The sequence below is a fragment of the Oreochromis aureus genome, linkage group 7, assembly GCF_013358895.1.
Source record: "Oreochromis aureus strain Israel breed Guangdong linkage group 7, ZZ_aureus, whole genome shotgun sequence".
Lineage (NCBI taxonomy): Eukaryota > Metazoa > Chordata > Actinopteri > Cichliformes > Cichlidae > Oreochromis > Oreochromis aureus.
In genome coordinates this window covers 63,739,461-63,765,061 of record NC_052948.1, presented here as the reverse complement: position 1 = coordinate 63,765,061, position 25,601 = coordinate 63,739,461, and the positions used below count along the sequence as shown (strand labels likewise).

The 25,601-nt window shown below is 41.3% G+C and overlaps 1 protein-coding gene across 2 annotated transcripts in view; it reads left to right on the top strand.

Moving 5' to 3' along the window:
• Positions 1 to 25,601, top strand: part of LOC116311308 (polypeptide N-acetylgalactosaminyltransferase 18-like) — a 295,782-nt gene that overhangs the window by 122,924 nt on the left and 147,257 nt on the right. The window contains exons 5-9 of one of the 2 annotated variants that reach the window (XM_039615284.1): positions 8,973 to 9,170; positions 11,338 to 11,452; positions 19,543 to 19,728; positions 21,129 to 21,266; positions 21,673 to 21,763. In XM_039615284.1, the coding sequence (XP_039471218.1) occupies positions 8,973 to 9,170; positions 11,338 to 11,452; positions 19,543 to 19,728; positions 21,129 to 21,266; positions 21,673 to 21,744 (709 nt within the window). In that variant the 3' untranslated portion in view covers positions 21,745 to 21,763. Of the gene's footprint in view, positions 1 to 8,972; positions 9,171 to 11,337; positions 11,453 to 19,542; positions 19,729 to 21,128; positions 21,267 to 21,672; positions 21,764 to 25,601 lie in introns of those variants that run through there. The other variant, XM_039615283.1, reaches the window with a different exon arrangement.

Below are 25,601 nucleotides of genomic sequence, written 5' to 3'. Positions count from 1 at the left end.
GGTAAAGTGATTGAGCTGTCTATTGAAGCGTAAAGATCCTGTTGTATTCAGGAGAAACCCCAACAATCAAGTGACCCTATGAACTGGCACCTGGCGACAGTGGGAAGGAAAAACTCCCTTTTAACAGCAAGAGCCAGGCTAAGAGAGGGGCAGCCATCTGCCACGGTTCAGAGGTGAGAGGAAAGAATAGATAAACGAGAGAGGAGAAAAGAAAAGGAGACCATAGAAAGACAGTACACACAGACTAAGGGCAAGAGAAGACAAAATGGGATGACATGCTGCAGTGAGGTGTAAACATGAGGAGTGAAAGGAGGTGAGTGGAGAAGCCTATAGTGGCATAACTAAGGAAGGATTCAGGGTCACCTGAAAGTTTGAAGCCTAATCTTGAAAGTAGAGATAGTGTCTGTCTCCCGAATCCAAACTGGAAGCTGGTTCCACAGAAGAGGGGCCTGAAAACTGAAGGCTCTGCCTCCCATTCAGATATGATTTATTATTCAATAATTTGTATGTAGAAAGGATTTGAAGATAAATTCTGAATTTAACAGTTTATGTCCAATATGGGAGGAATATGATCTCTCTTTCTCGTCCTTGTTAGGACTCTTCCAGTAGTATTTTGTACTAACTGGAGGCTTTTTAGTGAGCTTTCAGAACAACTTGATAATAATTTTACAATTTTAGATTTATTTCACATATTAAAGAGCAGTCCTACATATTTGTTTAATCTGCATGTTGAAAGATCAACAGTGACTCCAATTTTTCTCACAGTGTTACTGAAGGCCAAGGTAGTACCTACCAGACTATGTGGTTAGACACCATGTTTGTATATATGAAATTTAGACCCGAGTACAATAACCTCAGTTTTATCTGAATTTAAAATGAGAACATTAAAGGTCATTCAGGTCATTGTCTTTAACGCCTTTGATTTAACAAACTGATTAGTGCCATTTGGCCTGTGCCTTCTTATGTAAAAAGTATAGGTCCCAGGACAGAACCCTGTAGAACTCCATGACTAATTTTTGTGTGTGAGGAGGGCTTCACACAACAAATTTGAATCTGTCAGATAGATATGATTAAATCCACTGTAGTGCACCTTTATTAATACCAACAGTCAGTGTTGGTCAAGTTACTTGAAAAAAGTAATCAGTAACTAATTACTGATTACTTCCCCAAAAAAGTAATCCCATTACTTTACTGATTACTTATTTTCAAAAGTAATTAATTACTTAGTTACTTTTTAAAAACACGATTTACAACCTGAATAGGTGATAAAGCGATAGATCTTTCAGCCCAATTCTACTTTTTCTGCATAATCCATCATACAAATGTAATCAAATGGAAAAGTCTCTTTTTAAAACTTGTTTTATTAGTTTTAATCTTTTAACTTTATGCATCAAGCAAAAATTAAATTATATGCAACATTCTCTGACTGGAAGAAATTTGTTTAACATTTAAACCTATTTTCTGCACATTCCAGCACATAAAATAAAATATTTTTTTGTGTTTACACTCACTCTTTCAAATAGATGCAAGTGAAACACAGCAGAAAATAATTAAAATCAAAGACTTAGCGGTCCTGTTGCTCTATTTTCACCTGTATAGCAGGCGGATGTTTGCCCTGCTGCAGGTGCCGCAGCGGTCAGTGGAAGAATCCCAAGTTTGTCTGTGAATTTCTCGTTCTGTGGCAGCGCACTTGGTGCTTGCTCGGAAGTTTAGGGGTTTTTTCGCTGTAAAAAGAAGTTTTCTTCCCACGCACAACGGACACTAATGTTTTTGTCACTTTTTACGGAATCAAACTCAAAGTAAGGTCAGTACTTCCACGCTTTAAACGCTGCACGCTCATACTCTCTCCGCACTCGATATATTATCCATTGTTGATCTGCACACAGCTGTTGCCACGAACGTCGCACTCGCTTACGTCATTGTCACTCTCGCAAAAAAATCATGGTTTTAGTAACGCAGTAACGCAGCGTGCTTACAGGAAAGTAACGGTAATCTAATTACCTTTTTTGCAATAGTAATCCCTTACCCTACTCGTTACTTGAAAAAAGTAATCGGATCTCTGCCAACAGTATACTCTAGTCACCGTGTTAAAATGAAATCCACAGTATTGAATGTTGTACTGCTAACTAGCAGGATAGGAGCAGAGACAAGTCCTCCACTATCAGATGCCATAAGATATGCCATTCATAATGTTCAATACTGTTGTTTCAGTGCAATGAAGAATTCTGAAACCTGATTGAAAGTGGTTGAAGCAATCCTCTGCAAATGATTACCCAGCTGTTTTACGCTTATTCTTTCAAGAATTTCTAAAATAGTTGGAATGTTGTAAATGGGGCTATAATTACCTAAGACAGCTGGATCACGTAAAGGCTTTTTAATTACTGCCACTTTCAAAGCCTGTGATATGTATCCTGCAGAGATAAATTGATCATATTTAAAATTGTAGTATTAATTAATGTTAAGATTTCTTTGAACAGTCTTGCAGGGATTGAGTCTAATAGACAGACTTTTCCTAAATGCTGCTGCGAGAACATTGAAATAGTGATAACAGAAGATGTTATAAAGGAAGTGTGCTGCAAGTACTGCATGAAGCAAACATGATGGGAGCATGATTTCCACTGTTTTATTTCTATTGTTATATTTATTTGTTGCAACAGTCCACAAGGTCTGTGCTATGCTCCAACACTGATTAGGTCAGAGGTTCCCAAAGTGTGGGGCCCGCCCCCTAGGGGGGGCGCAGAGCCATTGCAGGGGGGGCGCGGTATGAAAAGAAAAAGAAAAAGAAGAGCGCTTGGACACTGTGGACAGGTTTTTGACGGGGCTCCCACATAAACGCAAAGCAGGAGATGAAGCATCGCCAAATATGTTTCCAAACCAACTTCCTTCCAAGCCAAAGACAGGAAAATATGGTGAAGCATATCTTCCCTTTGGCTTCACCTGCACAAGTGCCAAGGTAGGTCTCCCCTGCAAAATTAGTTTCCCTGCGTCGGGAGCAGCACTGGGCTCTCCAAATCACGGACAAACATTATCCCACATTCTTGATTTTTAGTTCACAAACACTTCTTGTAATAACTAACTACTCCTGACATTTTGGACATGTTAGCTCTTTATGCAGTAAAGTTACAGCAGGATACAAATAATATCAGGCTGATCCTGCCGTAATTTGTTCCCCCGGTTCAAATCACGGACAAACAGGATCCCACAGCTGTTTTTGTTTAAACCTATTTTGCACAGAGAGGCATTTTTTGAAAAATGTATTGATAGCAATGTTGAATATTATTACACAGGAAAAAAAGACAAATACACATAAAATAATCACACCGTGACGCCTCTGCCTTTCTAAATGGAGGGACAGTAACTGCGTGTGTGTATGTAAGCGTGTAAAACCTGCAGATAGTCAGATTAACAGAAACAGTATTTTGTCTCTACCTGCCATTCTGCAATTCATCTCATGTAAACAATAACGTGGCGCACAGCGTGACGTGAAAAGAGGCACATACCTTTGACGTTGCGTGATTTAACTCTGTAATCCTCGTCCACACGTAAACGCAAAAAGGAGTTTTAAATAATCTCCGTTTTCGGTGAATCGCAACGCCGTTTACGTGTGGACGAAAAGCCCAAACGCATAGAAACAGCTGAGTTTTCAAAAATACCCGTGTAGGTGTGGACGCAGCGTAAAAGAGTTAGTAGTATATTTTATTACTACCTGTAATTTATTGCCGTTTACTTGTATTTGCTTAATTGTTTACTAAATGTTTGAGGTGTGAAATAAACAGCAATGGAGTTTGTAAACAAAATATGGGTGTGTGTGTTTGGAGGATGTGTTTGTGGGGGGGTTGGTGGTGGGGGGGGCGCGAACATTTTTCTTGTAAAACAAAGGAGGGCCTGGCAAAAAAAACTTTGGGAAGCACTGGATTAGGTAAAGGTATTCATATCATTTGGATCCAGTACTGCAACAAACAACAGAAAAACAGTTTTGTCACTTTGGTCCCCAAACTCCCCCAAAGGTGGAAAAAATCAGTGTGCGTGTGCACATGTTTAAATCATTTTAAAATGATCCGACAAATATCTTACAAAAAATAAAGAACATGTATAGTGGTATTCAAAAATATTAATGATATATAGTACAGAGTCCCAAACTCATGGGTGAGTTACTACTACAGTTACTGATGTCATCTTTTATGTACAGTCTATGCTGAGGCATGTCATAATGGCTGTTGCTCCATTAACATAAGCCAGACCTTCATCTTCATTTGAATTTTTATTGTTTACAAAAAATTGAATGAAGTTAAAAATGTCAAACACAGAAAGTGAAGCTATTTTATTATACACTTCTTGTTTTTTTAAATCACTTTCAGGAAAGTGTTGCTCCTGGCTAATATGTTGTTCAAATATAAATAATTTATTTGCCATAAATTTGTAGATATATTAACTAATTGCAGTTCACGGAGGCTGGGATTAATCTATCTGGAGATCTGCAGCTAAATGAATGAGTTCCAAAGCACCTGACATGTTTTAATATTCAGCTGTGAGAGAATAATTTTCTCTCAGCTGACGCGGAGCTTCCCCGTGTGAACACTCCAGCCTTTACCTTTCTTTGATGTGAAGGTCTCACTAATTAGGTGGAGCCCAGATTTCCTCCTATATCAAGATTCAAGGGTTTTCTGGGTGGGCTCACTGTGTTTATATGTTTATATGTGCGAGTGGATGAAAAAAAAACTCAGCCAGAGGCGAGGTTTACTGCCTAAGAACAATCAGAGTGCAGGATGAAAGAGCCCCCCCTCTCTGATGCTGGGAATTTCTGATGTTATTATCGTATACATCTGTGGGCCTGAACTGATAAAACATGCATGACTGTGAGCCACAGTGCCAGGTTTATGTTTTCTCCCTCTTGGAACTGCCAGTGGTAGTTTGCATTTAGATGACAGCCTCTGACAGTCCACAAATTGAAGAGGCAAGGCTCTGATTTTTCTCATTCCACTCAGCCTCTGTCTTCTTCAGATCAATAATATTATTTTGCAATAATGTTTGCAACACACAAAAGGATCAGTAAGGTTCTGCCTCATTAGCATTAACTGAGTGCCCAGCTTTGTTAGATAAGAGAGAAACACAGCAAGCACACGATTTTGCAAAGATTGGTGGCAGATTAAAAAATTTCAGAAGGATTTTCTTTAATCTCATTTGGAGTCAGAAAATTTTGGGGGCAGTTCTTCTCAGATTTCGTTGGTGAAACAATGATTGAGAAATTAAAGTTAATATTGATAAAGCTTAAAAAACGGTACCTGCTTCTTTAAGAACTTTTGATAAGACTAATAGAATGTTTTTTTTTCTTTTTCAAACATATGTTTTATAGATTTTTGGAAAGAAAGGTAGAGATATACAAATAAATAAATAAAAAAATCTAACATTTAAGAACGCTGGTGTTTTCTGACATTAAGGAGAAATGACTGTATTACATCATGGCATTTGAAAGGTATTTACATTACCTTATAATACTGTTGCTCGATTAGACTGTTAACCAATCATTTTAACTTCGTTGTCACTGTCAGTTAAATGGTTTGACACATTGTTTCTGCTTTTCTTCTGATTGTGGTATATTTCCTAAATCCTTGAGCCTTGTGACAAAAGTTTGGGCTGTCCCATATTCCTGGAGTGTAGCAGACTTTTTCATTGTGGATAGGGAGACGACCTGAGCTTCATACTAATCCTTCACTTTAACCTCAGAAAGTCAGTAATCTATTAAACTAAAAGAAGTGATGAGAGAGAGTTCCTGCCTTCGCCGAACATTTTATGCACAAAGTGACAGAACTGTGAAATCCCTTTGAATATTTTATGTAATCTAGTGGGAGAGAAGTGCAATCAGTGGACGACTCAGAATATGCCTAGCATTTTAAGAGACACTGTTTTCCAAACATTTTTCACACACTTCATCAGAAACGTCAGTGCTGAATTCTTCCTGCCTGTCTGCCCTGAATGAGTTTGAAGATGGACCATCCAGTTATGCAGGATGTTTTAAACTGACACAGCTCCTTCCTTTAAGCTGCAGTCTGAGGTTCTGCTCATACAGTCGAACATGACTCCTTAAAAAGTGCCTCGGGTTTAAAAACAAGAGAACGTTGAAACCTTAAAGGTCCACCTTAATTGCTGAAAGAGACAACAAGTACAGATATCTGCTAAATAAATGATGCCCTGCTTTCGAGAGAAGGACTATTTTTTTCTGCTAGCTGCTTTGCAACCCACTTTGATTTCTGTCCTATTTCACTAAATATATATTAAAATCGTCTTTTGACTGTATTTTAAAACAGGAACATTTTAAAATGTCTGCTTTGCAATCTTTCAACCTTTCTTTTTTATATCACAAACCTACTCTGTTTCCTGGAAGAACCACATAATTAAGAAAGAAATGTCACAAAATGTCCGAGGTTTGAATGCCAAAGAGTTAAAAATAGACAAACAGCATCTCTGCTTGGGTGCAGACCTTATCTGCAGCAGGACATCTTCTGATCTGCTCAGCTTTTCAGCAGCAGTGCTCTTTCCCTCTGTGTGCGATCACTGCCCAGGCTGCCAACATCACCCCATGAATCTTAAGAGCTGTCCCACTTGCCAAAGTTATCATCCCACCACAGCCCCGCAGCCTTGTGGTCAACATCCGCTGAATTCCATATTACTTGATCAAGGACTTCATTTGTAGTCCTGGCTCAGGTTGGACTCTTTGGACTCACTTCAGGCCCCCAACGCTGAATTTTCCAGCCGCTTCCTGTACTTCCTCTCTGATTCAATTCTCAAATCGGGAATGGCTTACAAGGCTAAGTAGGATGGAGTCGGATCTCTCAAGGACTTCATATTCCAGACACCGCCCTACTGCTTCCACTGATTCTGCTGTCTCTGATGAGCCTTCAGCTGCACTCCTTCAGTCCTTGATTCAGCTCTGTGCTTGCTGCTCTCCAGCGGGATGACCTTCCTGATCCAGTCGAGACTGCCGTCTCATTTCCCAGCTTGAACTGACAATTCCCCCGATTGTTTTATCACATTCTTTTTTTCCCCGGCAGACTCATTCGTGTGATATTTAATACTTGTTTGACTTTTATAGGCTTAGAAATTCAGTTTAAAGAATTTTCTATTTTTTACCGTTAAAATGCAAATTTCAAAACAAACAAACCCAAACACGCGCCCGGGTTATAAAGTTCTTAAGGGCAAAGAATCTTCAGCTGACAGCAGGCAGCATCAGTAATATTCATGACAAATATAAGATAGAAGAGGAATAATTTAGGCTGTTTCCTCTGCCGGTGTCTGGGGCCTTTTGACTTTTCTGTTTTCTTTTCACTTCTTCATTTGCATTTTGGTACTTGGAGATAGTGACACTGCTGAAACAGAGCTTTAAACTAAATAAAAACTGGATAAAATTACTTGATTGCTCCGTCCAATCAGAGCAGAATCAGGAACATAAACAATGAAAATACACCAATGAGATTTAGGCTCAGTAAAGACAGTAAGGACCACAAAAACTGTCTTTTATACTTATTTAATCAAAACAAAGCAAAGAGACAAATGAGGCTCAAAGATTCAAACATGATTCAACGTGAACATTTTACGTTTTGTGCTGTTTGTTATTCCATCCTTTAGGGACATTTAGAGCAGTCAGAATTTTTAGGGTCCAATCTTGGATGTTAGATCAGTTTCCTGAAGTTTGTTATCTGTGTTCAGCTGCTGGCATCTCCTCTCTCTTTGAGACGATTGTATTTGTATATGACAAAAAGACGCATAATGAAGAAACTGTGACCAAATTAATAGCACACTAATTTCTTCTGAACCATGTGTATCAGTTTTAGGATGATTGCTCAACAAAAGCTTTCCAGCTTTTTTAAAAAAAATACATTTTATAAAAAGGCTTCTACAGAGTATGTGCACACCAAAAGAATCAACACCCGTACAGGAGTAAAAGCAAAGTGAAATAATGAATGAGTAAAACAAATATCTACCAGAATAAAATGTAATTTCTTCACTGAACGTCTCTTTAGAGGAAAAGAAAATCAAAGCTTATTAGAAAGCTTGCTCACTCCTCCTCGCTCAACATAGTCCTACCAGAAAAACTGCACAGGAATATTAGAAAAAACAAGGTAACACTATAACATAATCTTCCAAGGGGAGTAGCTGATAAAGCAGCACAGTAGCAGGCTCTTAATCAGAAAAGACAAAGAAAGGCGGCCAATCAGTCGCAGGTCTAACAAATACAGTCGGACAAGCATTTTGTGCCCCCAGGTTCCACTCCACACCTCTCTTAGCATCACTTTGTGCAGTCAACTCAAGACCCACCACAGCTTTGTGGGGTATTCACAGGCAACTTTTTGGCCCCCAACACCCCTGCCTGGGAGCCGGGCAGCAGTGCTTCCCTGTCAAATCTGCACAAGCGGATGTGTCTGCTGTTGTGCACACTGACCCCATTATGCGTGTGCCAGTCGCTCCAGCTGGTGGTTTAGCCGGTGGCACCAGTCGCCCCCTTACTGCATCGGGAAGCACGCCAGTAAACATGAGCCTCCCACCCCTCTCAGGAGCCACAAACACCCTGCCTGTCTTCCCTTGGTACTCGGGTCTTTCTAATATGACTTCAGATCAGAAGAAACTTCCCCCGGTAGCAGTGAACGAAGAGAGCAGTGCCCAGTGCCAAATCCTGTGCAGTACAGAAGAACTCAGTGTGGTTGTGCATACCACAGGAGATGTGTGCATTGGGTGAGGAAGACATAGGTTTGGACAGGCTTAGCACAGCTCTGCTTGTAGCTGATGCAGAGTCAAAATGTACAAAGACTGTTTTTCCAGTAATCTATACTTTATGGTGTTGATTCTTCTCACAACATCATGAGAGGTGATGAGAGAGACCATGTTAATCCCTGCAGCTCGCAGCGTAACACCGATCTCTTCAATAATTCGCTTTTGTCTTTATAAACACATTCTATCTGTACTTTATCATCCTGCAGGGTGGAGCCTATTCTGCAGCGAATAAAGGAGGACCGGACCCGGGTGGTCTCGCCTTCATTTGACAACATCAAGTATGACACTTTTGAGATCGAGGAATACCCTCTGTCTGCTCAGGGCTTCGACTGGGAGCTGTGGTGCAGATACCTCAACCCGCCAAAGTCCTGGTGGACGCAGCACAACAACACGGCGCCTATCAGGTAAACGGGAGATGAGCTCAGAGGCTCAGTAATGTAAAAAACTATGAGGGGAAAAAGAAATGGTTTTATTTTACTAAAAGGAACCTCTTTATGTGAAAGAAGTCCAAGAAAGTATTAATTATTAATCATTTGACTTGAAGCATATTGAAGTAGGGTTGATAAGATCACTTACTAAGCTCATTATTTTTACATTATAATTTCTCCAACACTAATCCCCATGAATAATTACGTATGTAAATTCTGTTTAGTGTAGTGTCAGTATTGTAACCCATATAAAACCCGCGGGAAGCAATACAGCTACAAAGCAAATGAAGTGTAACACATAAAAACGGTCTCGGTGGGCCGTTACATTTAACATTTAAGAAGGAGAGCAGGTACATTTTATTTCTGCTTATTTGATGTCCTAAACAGCATGCACAGTCACCGCGCATACCCACAAATAACGATCCACATCTTCAGTGGCCAGGAAAGTGTTGCCAATATAACGGAGAAAGATTGCTTAGATGCACACCAGAGGCCAGTACAGACAAACAGCCCAGTAATGACAGCAAAATTGCCTCCTCACCAATACGTGCAAAGAGGATAATATGTCTGTTGTTGAGGTTTATGGCAAGTAAATCAATAATACAGTGTTTATGGATTTGGACAAAGACAAGAGGACGTATCCTGCTCAATATTGTAATGGAGGAAGATAAATGGGCCCAATTATTTATTTCTCTATCTTCTTAAGCACTTTTGTTCAAGTGCAGATTGCTGCTGGATTTGCTCGGGAGGACCGCTTGAGAGTATTGTTACCGCTTAATGGCTTTCAAAGCAGTTTTGTTAAATCGGTATCTAATTTCTTAAGTAAACATGTGTATTGTGCTTTTCCTAGCTATCAGAAGATGATGAGTTATGGTCTTTGAGAGGCAGTGCTCGGACGCACATTGTTCCTCTGAGCTTCAGGAAATTCACCTTTGAATGCGATAATGGATACTACGTTAAAGTACTAAATCTTAATTTACACTGAGGCAGAATAAACAGTGTGGGAGAGCTCAGAAGTTCACAAAAGAGCCGTTTGTTGTTTCTGCTATTAAAGTTGGGAAGTCGCTGCATGTGTGTGCATGGGACTCAGAAATAACAAATTAATCTTAAAATACAAAAATGCAGTTTTTTTCCAAAAGAATAAAAGCTAAATACAGAACAGTGCAGACGTGTCTCTGGAGTGACCAGTCGCGCTCCTTCGTCTGGCAGTTCGACGGACGAGTCTGGATCTGGCGGTTGCCAGGACAACGGTACTTGTCGGACTGCACAAGTGTAAAGTTTGGTGGAGGGGGGGATTACGGTGTGGGGGCTCGGCTCTTAGTTCCAGTGAAAGGAACTCTTAATGCTTCAGCACACCAGGAAGTGTTTCCTCTGCACTTCACATTTAGCATCACTGCAGACTGATAATGTGAACTCCATAGCTCAGTGTTTCCTGTACGCCATAGGCTGTAAAGTAAAAACAATGAGCAGATGATGTATGAAGTGTTACATTGTGGTTACATTGTGCTCTTTAACTGAATGTTGTATGAAAAAGAATGTGTTGAAAGCCAGTGTGTGTGTGTGTGTGTGTGTGTGTGGGGGGGGTGTCTTTTTTTTGGTTTCTGGCTGTTTGCCACTGTGTGTATCCACTGGGATGCAAAATTCACCCAAACAAGCTGTTTTTGCAGCGGTGCTGTATTTCATATTGATAAGAAGAGATGTGTGCGACTGACAGCATGAATACTAATAGGAGTTATTTTTCACCCCTGTTGATTCAGTTTGATGTTGATGAAAGATTTGTGTACTCTTCCCGCCTGAATTTCCACAAAATGTCCTGAAGTAGTTGTGTTAGGTGAAGGCATCATTTTGACAGCTGCATCATTTGTGAGTATAATGCACTGCTTGGGTTTTTCATGGAAGACTAAGAACTATGTTTAGAGCAGCGAATGTGCAGTGTACTTGAAAAATAGATCTGCAGGGGCCTTGATCCCCACAGTTAGCCTCATACTGAGGCTAATTGTGGATTAGGACATAGCTGTTGTACGTGGGTAGAGGAGGATGCTTTGCATTATATTTTTTTAAAGGGCCTAATTACAGTGCATTCACTTTAATATAAAGCAAGGTTCCTTTTTTCTGTGACCTTTTCTCTTTCCTCTCATTCTAGGAGCCCTGCTCTGATTGGCTGCTTTGTGGTCGACAGGAAATACTTTGAAGAGATTGGCCTGCTTGATGAGGGCATGGAAATTTATGGTGGAGAAAATGTGGAGCTTGGAATCAGGGTGAGATGGTCTTTATAAACTTTTTTTATACCCAAACTGATGAATTTCTGAATACTCAAGAACTCCTTTTTGTCCAGCTTCATGGAGACCCTCACAAATACAGTCCAGATGGTTTTGATTAAAGTAAAAATTCATTTTTTTATGTATTAGGGTCAAAACTTTTGCCACACTCACCATTTTGATGCAATCAACAGCAGCTGCCTGACAGCTTGGTTTAACCAGACTTTAAAAACTAGTTACTGGTGAATCATGGAGGGATGATAACCTTTATGAATCTTAAACTGACCCGTCAATTCAGTTCCGTTTTCTTTATATAGCACCAAATCACAACAACAGTCACCTCAAGGTGCTTTATATTGTAATGTAAAGTCCTTACAATGATACAGTCAGTGTGCATTTATAGAAAACTGTCATTTTATGAGGAAAAAGTGTCATAAGTGTCCTTTTATTTCAAAATATATTTATTTACACCTGCTTCTAAACAACAGTAATATTTACACCTCTACTTTTCTATCTGCTCTTCTAACTCTTTGCTCCTTTTCTAAAACTAGCATGTAGTCAGGGATGGATCAGGTGACCCTGAATCCTCCGTTAGTTACGCTGCAATAGGTCTAGGCTGCTGCGGGCGTCCCATGATGCACTAGGTGTTTCTTCTTCACTCAGCCTTTTTCTCTGTGTGTTTATACAGCCTTATTAATCTCAGGCTTTTTTCCACCACACTGTCTTTGGTCCTGTCTTCCACCCCTCACCTCCCATCGGTCGCTGCAGATGGCCCTCCCTCCCTGAGCCTGGTTTTCTCAGGTTGCTTCCTGTTAAAAGGGTGTTTTTCTTTCCCACTGCTGCCAAGTGCTTGCTCATAAGGAACTGTTAATTTTTGGATCTTTATTGTAAAATTCAAGAACAGTTGCACATACCAATAAAATTGATTTGAATTACATTGATTGAGATCTCTGCCAACACTTTAAATTTCATACAGTAACCTACAAACACATGTAACATGGGCCGCCTAACAACAGCATCAGCTGCTGTCACCATCCAAACTGAACTGTGCTAAAGGACGGCTCGCCTGGCGTACAGAAAAAAGAATGACCTTTCCTTTGATAGAGCAGCATCTTTGTGAGTCTGACTCATCCAAACTGAGCTGATTACTAATGATGTAAAAACTACAAATTGTAACTTCATATGATTACGTTATATGAATATAATGAATGTAGTGCAGCTACATTACATTATCACATTATGGTGACTGTAACTTCCACATCTTCCAGTTTTCTTGTAGTTTCTGGCAAATCTGAACAGCAATACATTTTATTTCATTTTCAGGCAGCATAACTCCATCAGAACATTAAGTTACCAGAGGGACTCTATCTCTAATCGGATCTCTAGAGGCCTTGGGCTCTGCACAAGCACAGTCATCCTGAGGCTGCCAATCAGCCCCGGGAGGATGCCACAGTGTTAAGGCTGAATGTATCCGGGAGCCATCCCAGAGAAACTGTTGACTCAGGCTCGGTGTGGAGTGATTTACTGCAACCATGTCTGTGTCGTGCAGGTTTGATTATCAGGCCGGGCTGGCTGATGCTGATCTGAACCACCGAGTCAAGAAAAGAATAGATAAATAAATGAAACACAGAGAGAAGTTTCTGGTTGTTACTGTACTGTGCCCTCTAAAACAGACATGCAGCCCAGTTATCATTAACTTTGTCTGACTGCATCCATTTGTGATGCGTTGATAGTCATTATGAATGCCACCTTCCCCCTGGCTCCATTCTTCTAAAACACAGCAGTAAAAGAAACCCATGACTGTAAAAATCTAAAGAAGGCATGCTTGGAGCTAAATGATCAGAATCAAGGGAGAAGAACTGAAAGCTGATTTGAGTTATGGTGGGACAAGCCAGCAGCAACTATGGTTTCAGAAACTGGCCTGAAATAAACTGAAATCTCTCGATTTAAATGTGTCCAATCTCCCCTTCAGAGTAATCTTCTCGTGCATGTTTGGACTGATTACAGTGCTGCTACTATTTTTGCATCCCTCCTTGCAATCTTTTCAGTTCTTTATTCAGTATCTATAGTTCAACAGATGAACAGAGACCTTCAGTAAAAAATCTGCTCTTCTGCCCCTGGTGAAAAATAAGGTATCGCTTAGGTTATCGAGCTAAAGATGACTGATGCTCCCTGTTTTTGCTCGAGAGCGGTGGATGTTTCCCCAGTAATTATACTCCTCCACCCATTCCCTGTAAACAAGAGTGCAGTCAAACTGCTGTGAGTGTGACGCTACCTGTAAAGGAATGTTGGCTGGATGTTGACTACAGGAGCTGCGTTATCTCAGTCTAAACCCAAATAGGAATAGTGCACCTATATGAAATATTGCACCAGATTTATTAAAGTTCTGGCATGAATAATTGACTCTCAGCCAATAATCTCAGGCTTTATTAAAGAGCTGCACACCACTTTTGCAGCTAAAAAGCACAAACACAGGTGCTTCTGCACCCTGCAGAAGTGCATTGCATATGTATTTGTAGGTGTTCAAAAGTTGAAGGAATCACTCAGATAGGATTTTTTTTTTAGGTTTACAAGAGCAATTCAAATGATGATATTTTATGCACCTTTTGTGGTTGTTAAAGTTGCTGCTTTGATTATTTGGAATGAGGAGGGAATACATGCCTAACCTTTGGCTCCTGTAGTTGCTCAGCCAGATGTTTCGAGCTAAGACGCGTCTATTTCTGCTCCTTAATACTTCTGTTTAATGTAAGAGAGCAGAGCTTAACATGGAGCACCAAGCAAGGGGGAAAAGTGGCTCATTACATATGAATAAAGTAACAGTGAGCAGCAGAGTTGGCAGTGTTTCGGGGTATTAGTTACATTGCTACGCAGACATTGGTTCATAATGAAAACTTCAGGCAGCAAACTTCTGTCTTCACACAGCAGGGCACATGTAGAGATCTGCAGCCTCACAAATCAGCTCTCATGTAGTCCTTTTCTTCATTTTCAGATGTGAAGTGTGTTTGAAGAATGTCGTTCAGGGGTCACTGGATTAAACTCAGAATAAAGGGCAGTGATGCATGTATGGATCAATCAGCATCTGGTGGCAAATCATCTTTTGGTTTCTTCTATTTGTCCTACAGATCAAAGTTCCTTTAACCTCCTTCAGATTTTAACAGTTTCCCTTTTATCAGAACCTGTTGCTGCTTCTTCAGCTGCTTCCTGATCTGAAGTGTTATTCTGAGACATGTGCATGAACCCCACAGTTACTCTGCTGTGCTGGTTAGTAGATTACTCGCTCCCTCGTGAGGTCTGATTGATGGTGCAGGGCATCTTTGAAAAGAACTGGCTGATGATTTGTTTTATAGATTATTCACCCGACAAACTTTCCAGTCCAGCACACAGCGTTTTACAATCAGCCCTCAGGCTAATTAGTTACACTTAGTATATTTGGCTGTGTGCATTTTCTTTAGAACAGCTACGATCTGATGTCATAAACATAATCTGATGTCATGAATATAACTTTGTCTGGTCACTGGCTGTGTTGTGCCTTCCTCTGTCTCATGGGAAGCTTTTGTGGAGGACTCTGATGTAACTTTCTCCATATGAAGCATGAATGTCAAGCCTGCTACAGGTCTGATAATGCCTTTCTCCTTAGCTCCTCAGTGCAGAGAGCATGAGTGCTGCTGCATCATGCAGTGAGGTTATTCTCTATTATAGAGCTCTTTTGCCATATAATTACTCTGCATAAGCCCACACTGCAGAGACAAATTGAACACCTGTTGACATTAGCACAGCGGAGAGTCGAATGGCTTATTCAGTGAAGCAGAAGTAGCGAGGGTCTCTCTGTGGGGGGTGAGCTCACCGTCGCCACCACGACCGCAGTCCACATCTTTCTGACCCAGATCAGATGCTCCCCTCAGCTGTCGGCCGCTCTGCCCACATTACTTGTTGGCCTGTGTGCTGAAACGGGGCCAAGAGTCCGTTGCCCTCTGCAGCGTTGACAGCAACGGTGAAGCAAAATGGACCGGTTTCAGTGTAGAGGCACTTCAAAGGGGCTGTGGAGCATTTTGTGTGGATGTGGACAGGTTACGACTCCGTGTGTGGAGTTTTTTGGAACAGCTGAAAGAGCAACAAAAGGTTAGCCAGAGTATTGACATTTTATTTCTGTAGCAAACACTTCCAGTGCCACAGGACCATCTGAAGCCTGAACTCAGCAGCACATGGAATTCTAGAGAGCCTGCCGCACATCATTATTCCGATGTTTTTTTACTTCGTGGTTTTCTATAAAAACATCAGGAATGACAGGGAAAGTCAATATTTCAGCACACAGAGCTGTAGAAGCCCCTTTTCAGATCAATGATTATGTAAATCAGCGGTGATATTTTGACAGAATCAGTTCTGCACACGTGTCCCAGGGGCATTGCTCTTAATCTAACTAATTCATCATGTGTTGGTTTTGGCCCCAGGTTTAACTCAGAAAACACTCCGTTTGTTCTATTTCTATCTTCATACCAAACACAGACAACTTTTTCTTTTTTATCAGCGATATGTTCGCGCGCTCCCTCGGTTTCTGCAGAAGCTCTCCGTATCTCTGGCCTGCACGCTCCTTTTAGTGATAAAGATTGCTTTCATGAGCCTGATCTGCGCCGTGCTGGCATAATATTGTGCATATTTAACACTCATTGTCTTTTTTTTCTCCCTCCATCACAACGGGTGGTCGTCCTCACTCAATGTGATTTATAATTCACAACTTCATTTGTTTATGCCTTTTGCTGCTCATTTTCTCATTAAAAACTTTTAAAAACACAAGTCTGACAGCAAGATTTGTTCCACGCTTCACCAAAGGAGACAGGCCGGGAGACAATTAGGGATGTAAATGTGCTGCGTTTTGTCTGGGTGACACCCGTACAAATCAGCCAGACACAACTTCCCAGACAGCAGATGCACACGCACATAAACTGCGAGTTCTCAAAGTCATAATGATGCTCTGTGATGTTTGCTGTGTAGCATTTGGCACATGACCCTGTTTTCACCTGTGAACAAAGATAACAAAGCTAAAAAAAGAAAAGACTTCTCAAAAAGACAACTGAAGACCAGAATTTCTCTCCCCTTTATTTCACTCTTTTTATCTTCTCTCTTTTTTCACGCTTTATCTCCCTGTGTGTTTAATCCAGCACCTCCTCTTTTTATATCCTTTTTTGAATCTCTCCTTCTTTCTTTTCCCATTTTTTCCTGATGCCATTCTCTATCTCACGCTGCATACCCACATGCTCAGAGGTAGATTGTTATACTCGAAGAATAGCTCCTTATACTCTAACCCCATGTTGTAAATCCTTTACAGAAAGTGTTGAGGTATTTCTGAAAGAAGCATGTATTATCTCTGAATTTGGCCCTGCCTGGGCGTCAGGCCAGCACTACAGTTTCTGCTGTTGTTCTGCAGCAGCGCTTTGCTTTGGTAGGAGAGGGAAGGAGGCTGGTCGGCAGGAGGGATTAGAACACAAATGCACAGGAGTGCAGGATTGGAATAGAGAGAACGGAGGTTTCTATTCAAATCAGCATTCCCCAGCATTTGTTTGTGAAATTCTAAGGTGCCTGCGGCTCAGTGTTGAGCAGCGCTGTCGTGGAAACAATGGTACAATCATCTTCTGACCAAATGTGGCGAATTCTGGAATATTTCTGGAGAATTGTTGATATTTGCTGAAAATTGGTCCACATTTGAAGCAGCTTGATTGTTGCACTTTGCTTTGTAGCTGACAGGTGGTCACTAGTGGACACTCCAAGTTCCGTTGTCTAGGTAACCCTGTGATGTATTTGCTGCTTCGCTCATACATCAGTCAATGATATCCTTCGCTGTTATTGGCAGTGGTTTGAATTGGATCCCTGAAAAAAAGTTAATATGAGTCAAGTTGATATGAGCTAACAATGGAAGTTTTGTAAGAACTGAAAGCTAACAAAGGTGCAGTAAATTAAATTATACCTGGTAGGTGGAATGTAACATTTATCAAATATCAATAGCAAAGAAAAAAGAGGTGAAAGCATCTTGAATCTCAGCTGATATGTAACTTCCACAAACAAAGGAGAAAGGTGATCTAAATGCTGAGAGATGAAAGAAGCGGAGATGTTGAGAAGGAAGAGCTCAAAGTAGCCAAAATACCAGCAGAGTTGGCCTTTGCTTCTGCCGAGCCCTCCTACTGACCCGTGATCCATGTAATTCCTTCACCTTTGAGACGGTGCACATCGCATCATACTCTGAAACTCACTGGAGGGCAAAGTAGTAAACATATGCAGCTGTGAGCTGAAACACTAATAAAATACCTGTAGCTGGTGAAAGATGGTAGATTATTCCACATCAAAGCTTTATTTGAGTACTGTATCGACTTCATTGTCAGAAAGGTTATGTCAACACTGACAGTCGGTGTTTAACCACTGCAAGCTGTTAACAACAGCCGTGCCGAAGTTCTAGCTGCAGTAACATTTTGTCAGTGTGCATATTTTTCCTCGGTGTAACAGGCCAGTGGGGTTAGCCTTTAAACATGACCTATTATGATCCTTTCTAACACCATGTTTTTATTTTCACTATCAAGAGCAGAAATAGTAAAGTGTGCAATAAACAACACAACACAAGTGCCGCAGGTGCCTGATGAAGACCTTACACTGTTTATATATTTACAACAGTGATGAAAAAAGAAGTTAGATTAAAACAGTACAAGTAAGACTCACATTGTGTACGAGAGAAGTGCAAGTTGCATTAATAAATCCTAAATATTCTCTAAATATGAGAATAACAGCTGCATGGAGGTAGGATACAAATATTTTTGGGGTCTGACAGAACGAAGAGTTATTATACAGCTTTAAAGAGAATGGTAGTGTTCTTTATGGCAGCGAGGCTGAATCAGTCTGAGGGAGAACAGAGAATAGATGTTCTGGAAGAAGATCTCTGACATGTTGCTGCACACATTAAAGCTTCCTTAGTTACTTTAGTTCAGTGAGTTTTGCAGCATGCGTGTATGCACAGCTCTCTGAAGCTCCCACCGCAGCGTCTCAGTCGGGCTGAGGTCTGCACCTTGATACTTTTCTGTTGGACACTTGCTGCTGTGCTTGGGATCTTTGTCCTGTTGACCCAGTTTGGTCCAACCTTTAGCTTTTGGACAGATGGCCTCACATCTGACTCTAGAACGCCTGTGGCCAGAATCCTCATGTCTCCACCATGCTGCTGACAGCTGGTATGAGATGTTTGTGCTGATGTGCTGTTTTCTTTTTCTCCAAATGTGCTGCTGTGCATGATGGACAAACATCTCCACTTTGGTCTCTGTCCAAAGGACACTGTTCCAGGAGTCTTGTGGTTTGTTCAGATACAGCTTTCCAGGCCGTAGCTGTGATCCCGTGTTCTTTTTAAAGACAAGAGGCATCCTCCTGATAACCCTTCCAAACGAGTCATGCCTGTCTTGAACTTTAGCCTTTAACATGTTAACTGTGGCCTGTCTGAATCTTGAGTAGTGGAAGCAGTAAGGCTGCGCTTAGTTTTTCAGGCACTGCTTCTGCATTTTTAGTTTTTATTCCCAATAATAATAATACAGTATAATATCCCACGTGTAGCTGTACTTCTGAGGTTGTATTTACCTAATTTTAGAACCTGCTGAGGGTGTGATATTTTTTCCATGACTGTATATGGCACAAAAGAAGAAAAGGCAGAATCCAAACATGAAACTGTATGAGTTTTCTATGATGTGCTACCTCGCACACACACCAAATGTTGTTTGCTAAAACATGTATGACTTGAAATAACATTTGTCACATGTGTCATGGGCCTGTTATAAGCCTGGCTAGTCCTACGTAGGCATGTAGGACAGCTTCCACTGTCAAACAAGTGCAGACAGGTTAAAATAGCAGCATCTGGGTAGGCATTACCGCTGTGTGCCTGTGATACCTTTCTATTCATGCTAATTCCATCAGCCAGGCTCAGTTTCAGCAGGTTTTAATCTCCTATTCAGAGGACACAGGTTTAACTGGCAGTAACCTGGCAGGTGCTGAAAATATCTCTACCTTTTTTGGGAGTCCCCACAGTCCTGACATGTGGGAATTTACATTTATGTGTGTGTGTCACAAAGGTGTGGCAGTGCGGTGGCAGTGTAGAGGTCTTGCCCTGCTCTCGGATCGCCCACATTGAGCGTGCCCACAAACCCTACACGGAGAACCTGACGGCTCACGTACGCCGCAATGCTCTGAGGGTGGCTGAGGTCTGGATGGACCAGTACAAGAGTCACGTCTACATGGCCTGGAACGTTCCACTGCAGGTAAACACACTGCACTCACTGTGTGTGTGTGTGTGTGTGTGTGTGTGTGTGTGTGTGTGTGTGTGTGTGTGTGTGTGTGTGTGTGTGTGTGTGTGTGTGTGTGTGTGTGTGTGTGTGTGTGTGTGTGTGTGTGTGTGTGTGTGTGTGCGGGGGTGTTATTGTGGACATGCTTATTTGTGTTCAGGGGCTGTGTTACAGATTTTCTAGCAGGCAGGAATGCCACCGTGGAGATCCACTAGAAAGTCAGTGGCACATAAATAACAAGCAAATGCATCTCAGAAGGATTGTTGTTGTGCAAGCATATACTGTATATAAAAGATGGCGCTACATTGGTTTTTGCTGTGGATTTTGGACAATTCTTGGCATGTTAGTTGGTACCGTATGTGTGACGAAAGTTAGATAAAATAATTGAGCGTTAAGGCACCAGATAACACTAGAGAGCTTGGTTATTTATTCTGTTCCAATCATACCTTTTAATGTCATAATGTTTGGGATCGATTTGTTTTTGGAGCCACCCTCAAGCGGTCATTAGAGGTACTACCATTTTTGTCACTTCCTGTTCATTTAAATCTTCAGATGACAACTCACGCAAGTCATTTGAATACTGTACAAAGATCTACAGTGTGTTTCTAAACCAGGTTTAGCTGACCTATCAAAACCTAACCAAACCCTCATAATCCCAAAAAGTTCACACTAGTTCAGCCTTACAGTGTCCATTTTTCAGCCATGTCTGTTCAGGTCTTATGGGAAATCGGACTCATACCTGAGTGATCGCACATATACCTAACTCACCCAAAGTAGTCCTTCAGTTCATAGCTAGTTTCATTATTCATAAGTCTGTAGATCGCTCTCTCCTTCAAACAGCAGAAAATGTCCTCCAGTTTCCTCGAGCCCGGCAATAACTCGTCTCTGATATTGTTTTTTGTATGAACACAGTGTTGCAGACAGGATTTACAGTGATTTAATGCAGATCGGCCAGTAGACGCTCAAATATTTAAGACCAAGAACAATTTATGTCTGTAGGGTAAATTTCCCCAGGAAAACAATCTTTTCAGGGACATTTCACATACTTTTTATGTAGATTCTGCCTTAACATCTCTGTTTAATTTCAGCCATTCCTCACTGAGTATCGTACTCTGTGAGGCTCCTTTTTAAACATTCCTTGCTGTTCTTCCGCTCAGTTATTATTTCCGACTCTTTCATTGCCATTCCAAGGATGTAGTAGTGCTCAAAGGACTCAGAGGTCTGAATTCTGCACATGTTTTTTTATTTATTGCTACATTGAATGTAAGAAAATTGAAGCTCTTTTTGCATTTATCGTGTTGCTCGAGGTCATTGAGTGGCAATAAAATGCTCAGCATGTAAAACTTGGATCTGTGTGTGTTTACTTCCTTGCCTAGAACTCAGGAATAGACATCGGGGACATTTCTAAGAGGAAGGCCCTGCGGTCAAGACTCCGGTGTCGACCGTTCAGCTGGTTCCTCTCCAACATCTACCCTGAGCTCCGATCCTACAGCGACACAGTTGCTTACGGCGTGGTGAGTTCCTGTGATCGACCTGCATTTCAGTCTTTGCCTATGTTGACATCCAGCATTAAGGGTTTGTTCATTAATGAGTTCCCACTGGTTTCTGAATAATTCTCAAATCTGAACATAATGTATTCCTGGGTATTTGTAGTCTTTGTGAAATAGTTGGCCCTGCAGTCTGCAGTCGACTGGCAGCCTGTTGAACCCCACACTGCCCATGAGAGCTGTAGGGATTTAGAGACTTTCGTCTCTTTCTATTCAAGTTTAAAACCTCTGTTTCTCGTACATTTATAGCTTTCCAAACATTTTCTGATGCTCCAGTGTTTCTGTTTTTTCTTTTGTTCCTCATTGATGTCCTCATGTATGACCCTGGGGCTGTTTCATGGACTTTTGCCTTCTTATGGACGATCACTACCAGTTTTGGATTCAAAGTTTGGATTTTGGATTTGCATTCAGTACGATTGATACTTCTTTTCATGTTTTGGTGTAAAATAAAGATATTACAGTGATTAAAGTCTGGATTTGAGTTGCTAGACGGTATGGGGGGTTTCTCACCATGTGGTCTGCATATTAGTGTCTCTGCTAATATATTTTGATTCCCTGTGGTGACAAAATATACCCTCTACCCAAAATGATTCATCTTGAAATGGTCACAAATGGACTTTCACAGTTAGGTCTTGTGCTCCTGCGAGTGTGCGCCTCTTATCATGAGTTTCGACCAGATTCTTCATGGTGATGTTTTTAGAAATAACCTAAAATAGAAATAATGCCCACCCTGTTATAGTCGTATCATGAACACCTCTTCATGACTTCCTGTAACTTTCCAGCTGCAAAGACCCAACTTTTCTGTTAACCCTCAGTGTAATTGCACACACACACTCACTTTAAATCACAGCAGTGGGTATGGAGAAGGTGAACTTTTTTCCACCACTTAACTTCTGCATGACTATAACTCTCGTCAGCTAACGGCCGTGGGAGGATTTTGCATAATTGAAAAATGACAGTAATCTGTTGAAAGCGGAGCAGAATTATCCCCCTGCTCTGACTGCTCCTGCTGATAGAGGAAGAAAATGACTAATTTGGGACCAATTCCACTTACTAACCATTTAATGTCATTTTTAATTGAGATCTCGGTCACCCTTTAACCCATAAAACATTTAAAACTTATAACTGGATTGTAGCTTTGGTAAGCATCCTGTTTCTGCATTGGTGAAAAAACAAAAACGTTTGCCATATTGTAAGTTAAGTGTACCGAAGCATGGACTTCACTAGACCCCTGAAAGTGTGCTGTATATCTGCCAACAACATGTTAGCAACAGACCCTTTAATTCCTCCGTGGCTCTGACTTGTTTGGACTGAGATCTGGTGACTCTGGAGGCCAAGTCAACACCTCAAACTCGTTTTTTGTGCTCCTCAAACCGTTCCTGAACCATCTTTGCTTTGTGGCAGATGGCATCCTGACTGGTGCCAACAAACTGTGATGCTCTGTGTATTCTGACACCTTTCTATCAGAACCAGCCTTACATTTTTCAGCAGTTTCAGTTTTAGTAGCTTTTCTGTTGGGTCAAAACCACAGGGGACAGCCTTCACTCCCACATGCATCAAAGAGCCTTTGCCACCCATGACCCTGTCGCTGGTTCACCCCTGTTCCTTCCTTGGACCGCTTTTCATGACCCCTGCAGACCGGGAACGCCCCACAAATCTGCAGTTTTAGAGATTTGTCCCTTTTTCAAACCTCCTCAGATCCTCATGTTTGCCCATTTAGGAACAGATCCTCAGACATGAGATGGAAACATGACACTTGTAAGGGTTAAAAACAAAGATCTGTATTGGGTAAATAATTTGATACAGCAAGACGAACAAAATGTGGGTACAAAGGAGACCTCCAGGTTATTTTGACCCTATCCCACCAGCTGATATGATTATTTAAGCTTTGCCCAAAATTCACTTTCTTGAGTTTTCTTGAATGACAGGAAATCAGATAAAATGTCCACAGTACCAGTGCATGCTTCTGTTACTCTGAAATAAAAATAATAACTTGTAAGCTGAAATGAGATTTGGTCTTCAGATTGTGACACCTGGGCCCTCTTCGAGGAAGCAGGTAAAACAATCATTGAGTTTAAAAATAAACTCAGAGCTGCCAGAACAGCTGATCAGAGTTGGTCCAATCAGCTCTGGGACTGTTCACCCTGAATATGAACACGTGTCAGTGCCGGCCGTCATATTTATATTAAAAAACAGGAAGTTTAAAAAGGTTCATTTCAATTAGCTTCGTCGTCCATAGACAGAATAAAACTTTGATATTAAATATGTAATTTTTTTAGAACATCTGCTGTCATCATTTATTCCAATTTAATTTTGATTAAATGAAGCTGGAATCTTATTTTTCTTCTTGATTTTTAAATCTAATTACTCAGCTGTGACCTGGCAGGAGAAACAGTCTGTGACGTTATTATCCTCAAGACAGTGTTTAATAAAATAAACTGTTTTTTCTAAAGTGTTACGGTTTGGAGGAGGACTCAAGCGCAGGACTCCGGTCTCTGATGTACACAAGAAAGATTTATTTACAATTCACCAGGTGTATATACAAGAGGGTGCGGGGGGGGGGGGCTATGTACAGCTGCGTGAGGGAAAAGGGGTCTCCAGGGAAGTCCAGGGAAAAGCAAGCATTCTTCAGATCATCCACACACACGATCACTGGTTCTCACTCCAACACTTGCCACTCGGGAATCACACGGGGGGGAAATCCAGGGCGCTCTGTAGACAGGGAGACAGGGTTAAATACAATGCACAAAGGTAACACACTTAACTTGCTGTAGCTTGGCTTCACTAACGCGTGGTAGACAACGATCCAGCGACGAACAGCAGTCACCTCCTGGCTTAAATGCTGATCATCTTAATGAGACCCAGGTGTCTCATCTCCCGAGGGCGTGGGCCGAGGGCGTGAACCCACAGTGAGTTCCGCCCCGGCGAGAGAGAAGCGGAGAGAAACAGATAGAGAGTGCTGATCAGCGTGCAGCTGATCCGCCTGGCCGTGACATAAAGTTAATGATCATTTCTATGTTTCAATAAATATTTAGTAAAAGATTAATCTACTGATGAAATGTAACAACCTCACTTTTTTGCTATTACTGGATAAAACCTCTGCTTTAATGTTCTCCAGTTCAGTCATAGTTTCAGATTTCTGAAAAAATAAATAAACAGGGCGACTTTCCAGGGTTTTTTTCATCTAAAGTTTTATCATTAAAAAGAAGCACGTTATAAGAACTGCTTCAGTTTTTATATATCCATCCATCCATTCGCTTCCACTTATCCTTTTCAGGGTCGCGGGGGGCGCTGGAGCCTATCCCAGCTGTCATAGGGCGAGAGGCAGGGTACACCCTGGACAGGTCGCCAGTCTGTCGCAGGGCTAACACACAGGGACAGACAACCATTCACACCTAGTGACAATTTGGATTATCCAGTTAACCTATCCCCACAAACTGCATATTTTTGGACGGTGGGAGGAAGCCGGAGTACCCGGAGGGAACCCACGCAAACACGGGGAGAACATGCAAACTCCACACAGAAAGACCCCGGCCTGATGGTGGAATTGAACTCAGGACCTTCTTGCTGTGCGGCAACAGTGCTAACCACCGTGCCAAGTTTTTATATATATTAAATAAATTAGTGTAGCTTAGAGCAAAGGAGCCTTTTTAAATAAAGGAACAAATCGCATCAGGGAAAATGAAGCCATTATGATTCGGACAGGATGAGCTGGGAAAGGACCAGAGCTGAACTGGATCTGGTCTGAATCCGTGATCCGTATTCATTTTGGATCCCTCCTGCTGTGCCAGTGGACTCGGGTTTACAGAGTGCATGATATCTGATTCAGTCTGGCCGAGACTGATTTTTAGACCTTTAAAGTTGTCTGACATCATTTAATGACTGAATTTCAATCTGTGAACAAATATCACTGCAGTGTTCTGGACAGACTGTCTGCAGCTGCATGTGAAAAGTCACTTTAAATACATTTAGTTCAGTGTTTTTGATCACTGATGCTGGTGTGAAACTGATTTGGTTCCAGGTTTGTGGGAGAGCCTGGATGCGATTTTCAGGCCAGGAAATGTGGATATCCTTTTGTACCTATGAAGTGTACTACATGAATACTATAATTGCTGTACAAACAAATAGCTGATTCGGTGGGGCTCAGGTGGGAGGCACTCACTGATTTTACTTGGAATCACCGAAAAAGGAAACCACCAGGTTGAAGCCTCTTATTTTCAGGCATATGGGACATGCTTGTTCTCATGGGAGAGCTACAGGTGTAAGTTCTCTCTTTTATTTTATTTTTTAAATAACTTTGAA